Source organism: Rhinichthys klamathensis, unplaced genomic scaffold (assembly GCF_029890125.1).
Source record: "Rhinichthys klamathensis goyatoka isolate OS25496 unplaced genomic scaffold, OSU_Roscu_1.1 h1tg000021l_1, whole genome shotgun sequence".
NCBI classification, from domain to species: Eukaryota; Metazoa; Chordata; class Actinopteri; order Cypriniformes; family Leuciscidae; genus Rhinichthys; species Rhinichthys klamathensis.
The window spans coordinates 2,858,494-2,872,943 of NW_026606572.1; the positions used below are offsets into that span (position 1 = coordinate 2,858,494).

At 43.6% G+C, this 14,450-nt stretch overlaps 1 protein-coding gene across 2 annotated transcripts in view; it reads right to left on the reverse strand.

The window, feature by feature from the left end:
* thsd7ba (thrombospondin, type I, domain containing 7Ba) overlaps positions 1-14,450 on the reverse strand; it is a 281,426-nt gene that overhangs the window by 69,522 nt on the left and 197,454 nt on the right. For both annotated transcript variants that reach the window (XM_056241724.1, XM_056241715.1), the window contains exon 13: positions 13,164-13,267. In XM_056241724.1, coding sequence (XP_056097699.1) covers positions 13,164-13,267 — 104 coding nt within the window. The remainder of the gene's footprint in view (positions 1-13,163; positions 13,268-14,450) is intronic.

The window sequence follows — 14,450 nt, forward strand, 5'->3', positions numbered from 1 at the left end:
TTAAATGATTACTAAAGCTATGCACAATACCAAGAAGCACTGAGGAAGACACTATACCACATCCACCTCATAATAATAGGAACTGATTAACTGAGACATTTTAATCCATAATGTGGGACGAAGATTAGTATGTGTGGTATAATAAATATATGTGCCTTCTTAAAGGGATAGTTCACTTTGAAATTAATTTTTGGTATGTTTTAGCTTACCTCAAGGGCATCCAAGATGTAGGTGTCTTTGTTTCCGCAGTAGTTTCAATTTTGATATTTTTAGGTCAAACCGTTCTTGTCTGTCAATCATATAATGCAGGTCTATGGTCACCACCTCAAAGAGCATGCACAGAGAAGTCCAAATTAAACATGATTTAATGACTCGTAAATGTAAGTACACATTCATGGCCTACGACACGAAACGAGCGGTTTGTGTGAGAAAACGAACAGTATTTATATCGTTTTTACCTCTTGTAACCACAGCCACGTCCAAGTGATCTGAGGGCGCGGGCGCTTCGGTCTGCGCAAGCGCCGGAAGTGATCTCTCGTGCGTGTACGTCACTCATTGTTTACACAGAGATTTCGGAAGTGTTACCTTTCACTGTGAAGATCTAAACATATTTAGATATACAGGAAATCGCAATGGAAGACGATTTCGATAAATCAACAGACAACGTTGAATTTTTTTCACAACCATATTTAGATCACTTCCGGCGCTTTCCGGCACTTGCGCAGACCGAAGCGCCCGCGCCCTCAGATCACTTGGACGTGGCTGTGGTTACAAGAGGTAAAAACTATATAAATACTGTTCGTTTTCTCACACAAACCGCTCGTCTTAGGCCATCAATGTGTACTTACATTTACGAGTCATTAAATCATGTTTAATTTGGACTTCTATGTGCATGCTCTTTGAGGTGGTGACCATAGACCTGCATTATATGACTGACAGACAAGAACGGTTTGACCTAAAAATATCAAAATTGAAACTACTGCGGAAACAAAGACACCTACATCTTGGATGCCCTTGAGGTAAGCTAAAACATACCAAAAATTTATTTCAAAGTGAACTATCCCTTTAAATACCCCCGATATGATTTAGTGGACACCAAAGACTGCAGCGAGTTGCTCAAAATTTGCTAAATAAGATCCCCAATTGGGAACAAGCTTTTTCATACCAAAAGTGAATAGACAAAGCGTTGAATACCAGCAGCAAAAATTCACCTTAAAATAACTTACAAAGAATGTGACAGAAAATTCTGTCAGCAAAATTTACCAAAGCAAAACCAAAAATACTCCTGTCATTCACATCCACTAATGCAAAATACTACCTATCTGATATGGATTTCTGCCATGTGCAGACAGTTTCATGGACTATGACAGGAGCATTCGTTGTACTGTTGGTTTCCAGTAAGGGTTCATTGTGCAAGGACAGCTAGTAATCAACTGTACAGGGACTCTGTGACCTCCAAAGAGTTAAGCGCTGTCAGTGTGAGCGTTCCTTAACAACCTGTCTACACTGGAATTCAGTCATTCATTTTCAATGAGAGGTAGTGATTTGAGGTGATATGAATGACAGTGACCGTAAACAGTGGTACAAAGGTGAGTAGAGGTTAACTTTATACAAACAAGCAGTGATATTAAGCGTAGCGTCAGTTCTGACAGGTCACGTTAGTCAAGCTCGCATCAGCTGACTCTCAGCTGATCCACGTCTACCTATAGGAATATGACGCCTATCACTGTATACATAAGCTCCTTCAGTATTATCAACAGCTATCGTGTTTCTCAGGAACTAATTACCCTCCTTCATCCCCAGCTCCTCCTCTCGTCCAGTCAGGATTTGGCATTCTGATTCCCCTTGAATTCTCGAATCATGTTGTACTTTAAAATCTCAAATTAATGATATCTGCATATATTCATGTTGGTTCTGTTTACCCTAAGGGGGTTATTGCTGCTCTCCCTGCTCTTATCCATGCTAGGCTGCATGGATGCGCAAGGAGTTCTTGCCCAGAACAGAACCATATCGCCAATCCAAACTGCATGCTAATTTCAATCGTATTTGACGATAGTGATCCTGACAGAAATAATGCAACCACCAGCATGATTTCACTAGTGACATGTATTTGTCTGCTAAGACATATTGACAGCATCAAAAACGTAAGCATTGTACGTCTTACATATTCATGCTTACAAAGTCCATAGAATATTGACTTCATGCAATTAATCGGTTGGTTTGATTTGACATTTTAAATGGCCTCATTTATTTAACGCATTTAATTAATTGGTAACACTTTACAATAAGGTTTATTTGTTAACATTAGTTAATAACATTAGTTAGTATTAACTAACATGAACTAACAATGAGCAATACATTTGTTACAGTATTTATTCATCTTTGTTAATGTTAGTTAATAAAAATACGGCTGTTCATTGTTTGTTCATGTTAGTTCACAGTGCATTAACCAATGTTTTAACCAAACAAATACAACCTTTGATTTTAATAACGTATTAGTAAATGTTGAAATTAATATTAACTAAGATTAATAAATGCTGAAGAAGCATTGTTCATTCTTACTTCATGGTAACTAAGGTAGTTAACTAATGTTGCCAATTAATTTGACATTATAACTGATAAATATTTGGTGTCATTTCTGGTGCTGTATTCAAGTTGCTTCATTTGACTATATACGTAATGGTAAATTGCAAAACATATATATAATAGTAAAACTTAACTATGCAAATATATATTTATAGTATAATTAGTTACTATTCATAACTTTGGGGTCAGTAAGATTACAGAAAAAAAACAGAAAAAAAAACAGTAAAATTTTGAAATATTATAATTTAAAAGAACTGTTTTCCATTTTAATATATTTTAAAATGTTATTTATTCCCGTGGTGGCAAAGCTGAATTTTCAGTATCATTACTCCAGTCTTCAGTGTCACATGATCCTTCAGAAATCATTCTAATGTGCTGATTTGCTGCTCAAGAAACATTTATTATTACAGTATGATCAATGTTGAAAACAGTTGTGCTGCTTCATGTTTTTGTGGAAAAAAACATTTAGCCATTGGCTAATAAATTAAATTTAGCCATTGGCTAATAAATTCTTAGATTTTACTCGCCAGTGTGTGTGTTAGAGGCTAAGTATAAGTTTCACATTTTCACTCGCTGAACACTGACTGAGCGCTTGAGAGTTCTCTTACGAGAGGTTCTCTCGTATTGCGTAAGCTAGCTTACGCTACGGGAAAGATTCATCTTTTCTGAGAAATTGAAGCCAAAAAATTATCCTATAATTTTGTATCCATTGTCAACGCAGTTCAGCTGCAGCAGACCATGAGCGGGCTAGCTAGCAGCTCATTGGTTCGCTCACAGAGAACTGCTTAAGCCTATGAGGAGACGCGAATGAACTCTCGGCCAATGAGAGTCTGACATGCTCTCATTGCGTCAGAGCCCGCCGAAACGGGCGTGGTCAGAGAGTATAAATATTGGCGTCCTAAATAAATATATTTAATATTTAACAAATATTGGCTGTAAACTCTGATTTTCATCTCTTCAGCGAGGCTACACGCATCTGCTGATCCTGAGAGAAGCCGCCGCCGTCGAAAAGGCAACTCTAGCGAGCATCTGGGAGACTGAGGAAGCCGGCCGTCTTCGCCACCTTCAGCCGTCCTGCGAGCTAGCGCCATCCGACGGATTTGTATCCTTTTTACAAAAAGCTTCCTGTACATTTTGTATCTAAAAGAGCCGAGCGTCTTTTTCAAGATGTCTCGTAAATCTTCCTGCGGTTCTTGCCGCGCTCCCCTCGAGGATGGAGACCGCCACGTCATCTGCGCTCTCTGCCTCGGATTGGAGCTCGCCCTCGCCGATGGCGGCTGCGATCTCTGCGAAGACATGCCGTTGTCGACCCTGCGGGCTCGACTTCAGGCCACTAAAGTTGCTTCCGCGCCGCCTCTGACTTCGCCGCGGAAGAAGAAACGCCGCTCTCAGAGGCCGCCGGAACTCCAGCCAGAAGCGTTCATCCCGCCGGAGCCTGTCTCCCGCTCTCCTTCTCCGCCGCTTCCGGACATACAGTTGCCGCCGAGTGGCCGCTCTGTCGCCTCCGATGACGCCGCGGACATCAAGGAAACCTGTTCGCTTCTCGCCTCAGACAGTGAGGAATGGTCCGGTTCTCATGCCTCCTCGGCCCGAGAATCCACCGGGACCCGCGCTGGAATCGAGGAGGAATTAGTGCGCCTCCTCTCACAGGCCGTCGAACGCCTCGGGCTCGATTGGTCTCCTTCCCCCGAGCAGACCATCAACCGTATGGACGGCAGCTACTTCCGCCAGCGCTCGACTCCCGCCACTAAACGGGCCACGCCCTTCCTGCCTGAACTGCACGCGGAACTCACGAAGTCCTGGAACGCCCCGCTCTCTGCTAGAACTCGCTCTGACTCTTCCACCCCGCTTCGCGTTGTGGACGGAGCCGCAGAGAAGGGCTATCTCTCCATTCCCCCTGTAGAGGACCGCCTGATCGCCGCACATCTATGCCCGCCCTCCGCGAGATGGCGCTCATCACCTGTGCTTCCCTCTAAAGCCTGCAGAGCGACTTCAAGCTTTCACGCCCGCGCTTACTCAGCCGCCGGCCAAGCAGCCTCTGCACTTCACTCCATGTCCGTCCTTCAGATACTACAGGGTGACATACTTCGTGAATGGGACGAGAGCGGAAAAAATCCCCCTCCAGTCGCGGATTTAAGGAGCGCCACGGACATTGCCCTTCGCACTACAAAATCTGCCGCTCAAGCCCTGGGGAAATGCATGGCCGCCATTTGTGTGTCTGAGAGACATTTGTGGCTCACACTCGCCGACATGGGAGATTCTGAGCGCGCCGCCTTTCTCAACGCCCCGCTCTCTCCATCCGGCCTCTTCGGATCTGCTGTCACGGGTATCGTCGACCGATTTTCCGAAGTGCAGAAAGCCTCCCAGGCCATGAATCTCTTTCTGCCTCGTCGCGCTAGCTCCTCTGCAGGCCGCTCACGTGACCAGCCTCCTGCACGAGCCCCACCCCAGCGCCCAGCTCAGCACAGTCAGACTTCTCAGCGACGCCAGGGCGGCTGCCCTCCTTCTCGCTCTGACAGCCGCCACAGACCGCCGCCTCCTCGGGTGCCTCGGCCTAGGATCGCGCTGAAACCTGATCACTCGAAGTCTGCCTAGCACAGCTGAGAAAAAGCTCTCCCGCCGCGGCCGGACCGCCGTCAAAGTTTCGCCCTCTGTTAGTCCCCGCTCACGCGGCTACTACAGCAGTGTACTCCGCCATTACCAAGCCGGTCTCCCTTCCCGCTTGCATGAGCGCAAACGCCGTTTTCACGGCGACCCAGAGAAATCTCATAAAGAGCATAAAAGCCTCCTGTGTAGAAAATGTGCCCACAACACTGTGTTCAATCGTACACAAAAGCACTTCAGTTCCCGTGTCTCACACAGAGTCCACTCTCATAAAGCGGTTCCAACCCGCTCTATTTTCAGAGTGCATAAGTCCCACCTCTGCTCACTCTGTTACACGGCCCATAAACTCCTCTCTGAGTGTAAGTCCCGCTGTCATAAACACTATGAGCGCGCTCACGCAGCCCGCTATGTGCAGCGACGGGGACCATGTAGCCATTCACCCCCTAGCGTTACGCTTCAAAGCGTGGGAAGCTATTCCGGGAATTTCCCAGTGGGTGCTAAACACAATAAGGCTAGGCTATCGCTTACAGTTTCACCGCCGCCCTCCACGTTTTCGAGCGCGGCTAGAAACTATTGTGAACCCAGAAGCAGTGACGCTGCTCCGTTCAGAGATAGCAAAGCTATTGTGCAAAAGGGCTATAGAGAGAGTTCCTCTGTCTATGAGCGATTCGGGGTTTTACGGCCATTATTTTCTGGTTCCCAAGAAAGACGGCGGCCTCAGACCAATCTTAGACCTCAGATTTCTGAACAAAGTTCTCATGAAGAGACCGTTCAAAATGCCCACTATCAGAAAACTCCTCGCGCATGTGCGCCAGGGGGACTGGTTCATTTCACTAGATCTGAAAGATGCTTACTTTCAGATTCAGATAAATCCCCTTCACAGGCCATTCTTACGTTTCGCCTTCGAAGGCCAGGTTTATCAATACACCGTCCTTCCGTTCGGCCTATCCTTAGCACCCCGTACATTCACGAAGTGCATGGATGCGGCGCTCGCCCCCCTGCGGAGTCAGGGGCTGCGAATACTGAACTATTTGGATGACTGGCTGATTTTGGCACAATCACAGAGAGAGCTACTGTCTCATCGTACAGTTCTCCTCGACCATCTGAAAGCTTTGGGCCTCTCTGTCAACTGGACAAAGAGCGCACTACAACCCAGTCAGACTATCTCCTTCTTGGGTATAGAGCTAGACTCGGTCACGATGACGGCTCGTCTGTCAACACAGCGCGCGCGCCGTGTTCAGAGTCTCACCGCATCTTTTCAGATGAACAGACTCACACCTCTGAAAACTTTTCAGAAGGCGTTGGGTTACATGGCCTCAGCCTCCGCGGTGCTCCAGCTGGGGTTACTGCGCATGCGCCCGCTTCAGCTCTGGTTGAAGAGCCGTGTGTCTCACCGTGCGTGGACCACGGGCCGCCAGTTGATAAAAGTAACGCAGACCTGTATCACAGCTCTGCAGCCATGGACTGTGGCAGAATGGTTTCAGCGGGGCGTTTCCATGGGGACCCTTTCTCGCCGAAAAGTCATCTCGACAGACGCATCCAACACGGGTTGGGGTGCGGTCTGCGAGGGCTCACCGGCCTTCGGCCCCTGGTCAGCTCAAGAGAGCCTCCTCCACATAAACTGTTTGGAGATGTTGGCGGTCGAGAACGCGCTCACGCGCTTTCTTCCGCGCATTCACGGTCACCACGTGCTGATCCGTTCGGACAATATAGCCGTGGTCTCCTATCTAAACCGTCAGGGCGGAGTCAGATCCAGGAATCTCTTCCGGCTGACAGAACGCATCTTAGTTTGGTCTCAGTGTCACCTGCTCTCGCTCAGAGCGATGCACGTGCCGGGCCATCTGAACGACGGTCCAGACAGTCTGTCCAGGAACCCCATTCCCCCCGGGGAATGGTCCCTGCACACTCTTACAGTCCAAAAGCTGTGGCGAATATTCGGCAGAGCAGAGGTGGACCTCTTCGCCTCAGAAGAGAACACCCACTGCCCAATATTTTTCTCAAAGAGCGAGGACGCGCTAGCCCAGACCTGGCCCAGCCGCCCGCTTTATGCATTCCCTCCGGTTTCTCTGCTACCACAGGTGCTTCAGAGAATCAGGGAAACACGCCACTCGGTGCTCCTCATAGCCCCGCGTTGGGAGGGTCAGACTTGGTTTCCGGAGCTCACTCAGCTGTCACAGACAGCCCCGTGGCCCATTCCAGTCAGAGCAGATCTCCTCTCCCAAGCTCGCGGCACGATCTGGTGTCCCCACCCAGAGTGCTGGGCGCTACATGCGTGGGTGATCAACAACTACCCGTTGCTTTGCCAGAGGGAGTGTTAAACACGATCATGCAGGCTAGAGCGTCTTCTACTAGAAGGCTCTATGCGTCTAAATGGTCTGTGTTCTCTAAATGGTGCACCGACAGAAATTTGGACCCACGGTCATGCGAGGTTCCTTCCTTGCTAGTTTTTCTCCAAGAGATGTTGGACAAGGGCAGGTCCCCGTCCACTCTCAAGGTGTATGTGGCAGCCGTCGCAGCATTCGTTGAACCCCGGCGCGGCCAGTCACTGGGCAAAGATGGCTTGGTCATCCGCTTCCTCAGGGGAGCTAGAAGGCTGAACCCCCCACGCCCCCCTTCGGTGCCGATTTGGGACCTTTCCATAGTTCTCGAAGCTATGAAAGCCCCCCCATTCGAACCGCTAAACACCGTGGACCTCAAATACCTTTCGCTCAAAACCGTTTTTCTGCCCGCGCTCGCGTCAGTAAAACGTGTGGGAGACCTTCACGCGCTGTCCATTAGCGCTTCCTGTCTCGAGTTTGGGCCCAATGACTCCTTAGTCGTTCTCAAACCTAGACATGGTTATGTCCCAAAAGCGATTGGTACCCCGTTCAGGGCACAAGTTATTTCCCTATCGGCTCTGCCTGCATCCGATAGCGAATCTGACTCTAATCTCCTGTGTCCTGTCACGCACGGCGCTCGTGTGCTTAGCACGCACGGCGTTGACCAGGTGTTCCCGTAGCGTAAGCTAGCTTACGCAATACGAGAGAACCTCTCGTAAGAGAACGAATCGGTTACCTAACGTAACCTCGGTTCTCTCTAGATGAGGGAACCAGTATTGCGTTCCTGGCCGTGCTTGTGCTACTAGCGTTCTCGATTCATTCTATGAAAACCAGAGTTTACAGCCTAGGACGCCAATATTTATACTCTCTGACCACGCCCGTTTCGGCGGGCTCTGACGCAATGAGAGCATGTCAGACTCTCATTGGCCGAGAGTTCATTCGCGTCTCCTCATAGGCTTAAGCAGTTCTCTGTGAGCGAACCAATGAGCTGCTAGCTAGCCCGCTCATGGTCTGCTGCAGCTGAACTGCGTTGACAATGGATACAAAATTATAGGATAATTTTTTAGGTAACCGATTCGTTTCACTCTCTGTCAAGCGATATTGTAAGTCTGACTAATTCGATCCAAGGGCGGCATTCAAATTAGCGGTGAAGGTCACATGCGCGTTCCGTCTCTTCCAATGGCAAAGGGATATTTAATTAAATGTAATACTTTTTATCTTATGTATTAACTCGTTTCATCTGACTCCATAAAATGAAAGTGTTTTTCAATGATATCTGTGCATCATTAAGTATACGTTAATGTTTGACTATTCCTTTTAACTCCAAGGAAAATAAAGTCAAAGTCTGTTAGAATAATCAAATATAACAATTTATTATGTCAGGTAAAAGTATTATGCCAATTTCATAATCAGTTCAAAGATCATCAATACAAAACATCAAATGCTCTGATAAGAGAAATAGATGCAAACAGGGCCGTAGCTAGAGGATTCGGGGCCCCCTGAAAAAATATTGATGTGGGCCCCCACCACCCTCCACCAATATCATATACTGTACAATTGATGAACATGGAGGCCCACATATAACAGAAGATGGTGATGTTGTTGTAAAACCTTTATTTTAAAAGTTAAATGTTTATTTAAAAATTAAAACTAATAAAAACTAACAAAAAGCAAGAAATTGTTAAATAATAATAAAATCAATTTTTAAAAAGTAATACATTTTTTCCCCATCAGTCTGTTATAATTCATAAATCAAAAAGTAAACATTTAGAAATTGACAAGAATGCAGTCTAATTAAAAAAATAAAACCATTCATTGTCTTATTTTTTAATAAAGATAATATGGAACTGGTAATATCATTAAATAAAGCGAATACATTTATTCATCCAAGTGCAGTGTGTTGTAGGCTATTCGTGTTTTCTCGATGTTTTAAATATCATCAGCCGGCAGGTCAGATGCATAATGCAATACGTCGTGACTCGTGTAATTTTTTTAAAACTCTAGTTACAATAGTGTAAAAAGACAGGAATTAGACCACGTAATAATTCGGTCGATTGCGGCGCGCACCGATAATAAAAAATGACTGTACACGGCAGACTGTAGACGGAAGTTTTCTAATTCCCAGCGAAATAACAATACATAACCGGTCTTTAAGAACGTCTTGATCGACTGGGATACAACCACTCTCCTTGCCTCCCTCTCCGTCTTTTCCTGGCATTTCTGGTTCCCTGTTTTATGTTTTCTTTTTTTCCCGACATTTTTCAGTCAGTTAGTCTCCTGCTCTTCCACCAAGTTCATCGTTAACTTCAGGCTGCCGCCTCAACTCTGATTGGTTCTGTTCACGAGCTGGGGTGGGACTTACAATTTTATTGGGTCCATCTGATGTTTGTCACTGACTCTGACTGAATAATTAATGAATACTTTAGGTCGGACTAAACCATTTTTATGGAGGTAAGAGAAGCAGATATTTGGAAAAATATTTACCCAAATTGCACGTTTTTGTGGTTTTCATTTAAATCTCAGGCATACAACTAATATAAATATTAGAATTATTCATACAACAGGGGCCTATAGTATAACTGCTGGATTTTGTGGGGCCCCCTGGGCAGCGGGGGCCCCTATAATTGTCACCACCTTTCACCCCACTAGCGACGGCCCTGGATGCAAACCCAACATTTAAGAACTACATGAGCTAACCTCACGGGCTGATCTGAGATACAGAAAACAGCCCTGATCTTCCAGTTGCATTTCCTTATATACCATGACCTCATTTCATATGTAAGTTCCAGTGGAAATTTACTGGTAGGTAACCATTTGCTTAGTTGTAATTTGCATTCAAACAAAAGGCCAGAAGGTGTTAACTCCAAGACAAACCCTTCTGTGTGAAGGATATTTCTATATTCTTAATAACCTTATTACCTTTTGTTTTACTTCTTTTGGAATGAGACACTCGTACCAGCCACCCTGAGACCTTTAAAATGATACTAAACACAATCCTTAATGATAATCATTCACATTAAAACCATACATATACTCTTATGTGAGTTTCAGGTGATCTGCAAGAGTGGGGGGAAGCTGTGTGTGTGTGTGTGTGTGTGTGTGAGAGAGAGAATTGTTCACATGTTAATTTGCAAGCAAGGTCCTTTGTCTCATAGACCAGTGGTCTATCTCTTCACCCAGTTTCCAGTTTTCCAGTCTTACAATATGTACTAGTATTTCAATTCACCTCAATGGATGCGCAGCGTACCTATATTTGATATACCGTAAACTCTAGTGTGAAGGCCCACCTCGCCGTCGCGTTTCTCACACACACACGCAAAGAGAGAGAGTGAGAGAGAGTCTTCCATACCACGGAAGGAAGTAGTTCTGCACAAAAGAGGGTTTTTTAAAGACATTCAGTTGTTGTTTATTTATTTACTCAAGTGTGCCGTCGAACTGTTGTATAAACGTAATATAACACTCGTAGCCGTGCAATATGGCTGTATATCAGCACTCTGTGATTACCTCGGTCTATGGCCACTCGTGTGATATTGCTCATATAGAAATAGAATAGAATATCAAAATAGCATATCAGTCTGGCGAGTAACCAAACAAATGTACTAGCCAATGGCGATTCTATTGTCAAGGTGTGCGTAGAGGGTTGCAGTATGTAAATATATTTAAGCTATAGATGCAGTCAGTACAACGATACTCAATGTACAATGCCCACATGCCCAAATATGTACAAGTAAATAAAAAACAAAAACGAATGAACACTGAGATCAGGCCAGACTACCAATGAGAGTGCAGACAGTGGCGCTCACATGATCACCAACAGACGCAGTCACTCATATCTTCTCACATCTCTAACTCTCACTGAAAATGAATGACTTCTGGTCACTCTTTCGCAGCAAATCTGTCTGAGGAAGCACAATATGTTTGAGGTTCGCGTTAGTTTTGCAGAGGTGTCTGTCTTTCTGGTACATTTAGTGTAATTTACTGCATTGCCTTCTAGCCCTGTTATTTATTGTGGAGGATGCTGATAGAGCAAGTGTTCTCAAACGCAGCAGGAACTCTGCGACTGGCTCATTTGCATCTGTGTGGCGGAGAGCGTCTGTGCGCCTGTCTCAAGCCACCACTCCACCTGAGTAGGCTGAGAATAATCAAATTACATCAGCCGGGGATGCTTGCCTAAAATACAACAATAAATCATCCGTGTACATAAACAACCTGCGTAATTTTTAATCACTAGACTAAGGTAAAACAACAAGAGCTTATTGCTGTTGTGATGGCGGTACTCACTGTTAGTTCTTGTGGAATAAAAAGCAGGAACGAATTGGTAAACATTCGTAAATTAGCCAAGATTTATTGTTTACTGTAATTCATGCCCTCATGCAGTGAGATCCAAGGGGAGGTCAACACTGTCAAGTGCTGGTTTAAATAAACCATGAAATTGAATCTGCACACAGGCAAGTGCTCTCTGCAGTCCATCTTCATGTAATCCGTATCCTAACCTTGCTGCGGGGGCACGCATACTATAGCGGCTACGTACTAGTGCCTATTTGAATCTTCCATTGCAGGATAACATTTACACAGACTTGTGATTTTTAATGAATGGCCTCATTAATTTTAATGAATGCACTCAATAGCTGGAATATACTGACCTTTGACTCGGCACAAAAATGTCAGCTTTCTTCCATTGTACCAATATGATATTCTGATAAACTGGGGAAGGTCAGTAAAATGTCACACTACATTGTGTCTAAAAGTAATAACTTCTGGATACAATCATTTATTTTAATTTGATCTCAACAAATTCAAGGTTTCCATAGAACATATGTTTGAATGTTACTGAAGATATTTGAAAAATCCATTTATTAGTCAAATTATTTTGATAGGCTTCCCATTTTGAGTTATCATAGTCTTTTATGATAACACTTTATAATAACTAGAAATACATCATTCTCAAATATTGCTTAAAATGTAAATTAAAATAGTAAAACATATTTTCCTAAAAAAAATCAAAGTGTCATTACTTTTGTGAAAGGACATGGAACTAATGACATGTGTAGCATTATATTGAATGTACTTATTTTCATCAACGACTAATGAATTAATGCTTTGAGAGCTATATATATATATATATATATATATAGGATTAAAATAAAGTATTATTTGAATAGGTTTCAATATTTCTGAAAAAATTCACACATTCATCCTATAATACTTCCTCAGAAACTGTATACTCAGAATAATATCAATATCTGGAATAATTTGCACATTTGCCAAAAAAAAGTCAGAATATGTTTATATTTCTACACAGAATATGTTTATATTACCAACATCACAAGCACAAAACAGCTCTGTAAATCAAAAAGTTTGGGAATGTTTTTTTTAATGCATCTGTGCCCCAAAGTCAGACTGTTCCGCTTACATTGTGTGTGATGTTTGACAGCTTTCACTTCCATTCTGTCATAATCACACCGGGAGTTGCAGCATGCTGCATCAACACTTCACACACTGTACAGCGCCAATGAACAAAGCAGAGCTCAAAGCAATGAACACATTCATATATGTGCACAGCGATGCATATAGCTCAAAGGCAGAGCAACAACAGGTGGCTATAGTAGCATACCATGAGAATTGACTCTTTTACATGAAACAAACTTCTCTTACCTCTCATCTCTAATCCTTTACCACACGATTCACTCGCTCCCTTCATTCCCTGCTGGACAGAATCTGGGACCAGAGTACATGGATGCCATCTGTGTGTCTTCCATCTGAAAAAGAGATGAAGATTTGTAGTGATGGTTTGATGTTGGGAAAAAGTCCCATGAGTTGTTACCATGACATTCATTTTTAGTCTAAGACAGGCTATGCATGTACTATAAATATACTAGGTATTATTTAGGTAATAACAGATAGCATAAATATCCGAAATAACCTGGAAATAACACAAATATGTACACATGTAAGCAGACATTCCAGTGTAAACACAATGCATATCAATAGAAGCCTTACACTTACAATACTTAAATCAGTATTAACCAGCATGATGCTGTCACAGTCTTTTATGATACATGTAATTAATTGCCTTTGTATTCCGGAGGCTTTTACAGAACAATTTGTTTCATCTAGCCTTGCAAATGAGAAAAAATGGTGACCGTTAAATAAATCCTATAAACCAGTGGTAATGATGTGATGCATTAAATGAATGACTTTGTTTCAGCACACTAAACAGTTTCTTGTCAATAGTTTTAATTACAAGGGATTTCAATGGCAGATGCCAATGCTGACATCTACAGATTTGGGCCTGGTTCCTCAAAACGTTCTTATCGCTAAGTAGTTCTTAACCTATTCCTTAACCTCTCTCTAAACTTTATGGCACGATTCCCGACATGTTCATTCGCTAAGTATATCTTCTGTAAGTCACACTTTCGTAAGGTTGGTCTGGACCATTCGTAAGCTCTCTCTTAGCGTTGTTTGAGCTCGAGACGCTACTCGCCGCCACTGTGCAGCAGTCTTTAGAAATCAGCGCAGCGCAGTACAAGTCAAACTAAGAGTGAGCGTTATCGGGGAACCGGGCCCAGAGTGGTCATTGGTTAATTTGAAGTAATACATTCACAAGTGCAAATATTGCATGCAAGTTCTCAACTATCAACTTTACTGAAATATTATAAGATATACTAGTGTTGTAGTCCCGAGACCATTTTTGAAGGACATGGTCTTGTCTCGTTCTCAGACTTCGAGGATATCACCAAATTTGGGATATCAGCAAATTGCCAGTGCATTATCTGATTTATTTGTTAACATCATTAATGTGATTGGATGTAAATCTTGCTGCTTCAAATGCAATCAATAACTTATTTCTGTTTTTTTTTTTTTTTTTTTTTTAACAAACAAACAAAAAATTTTTTTTTATTGTTACTGTTGTGCCGGGTCAGAAATTAACGATTGTCAAAA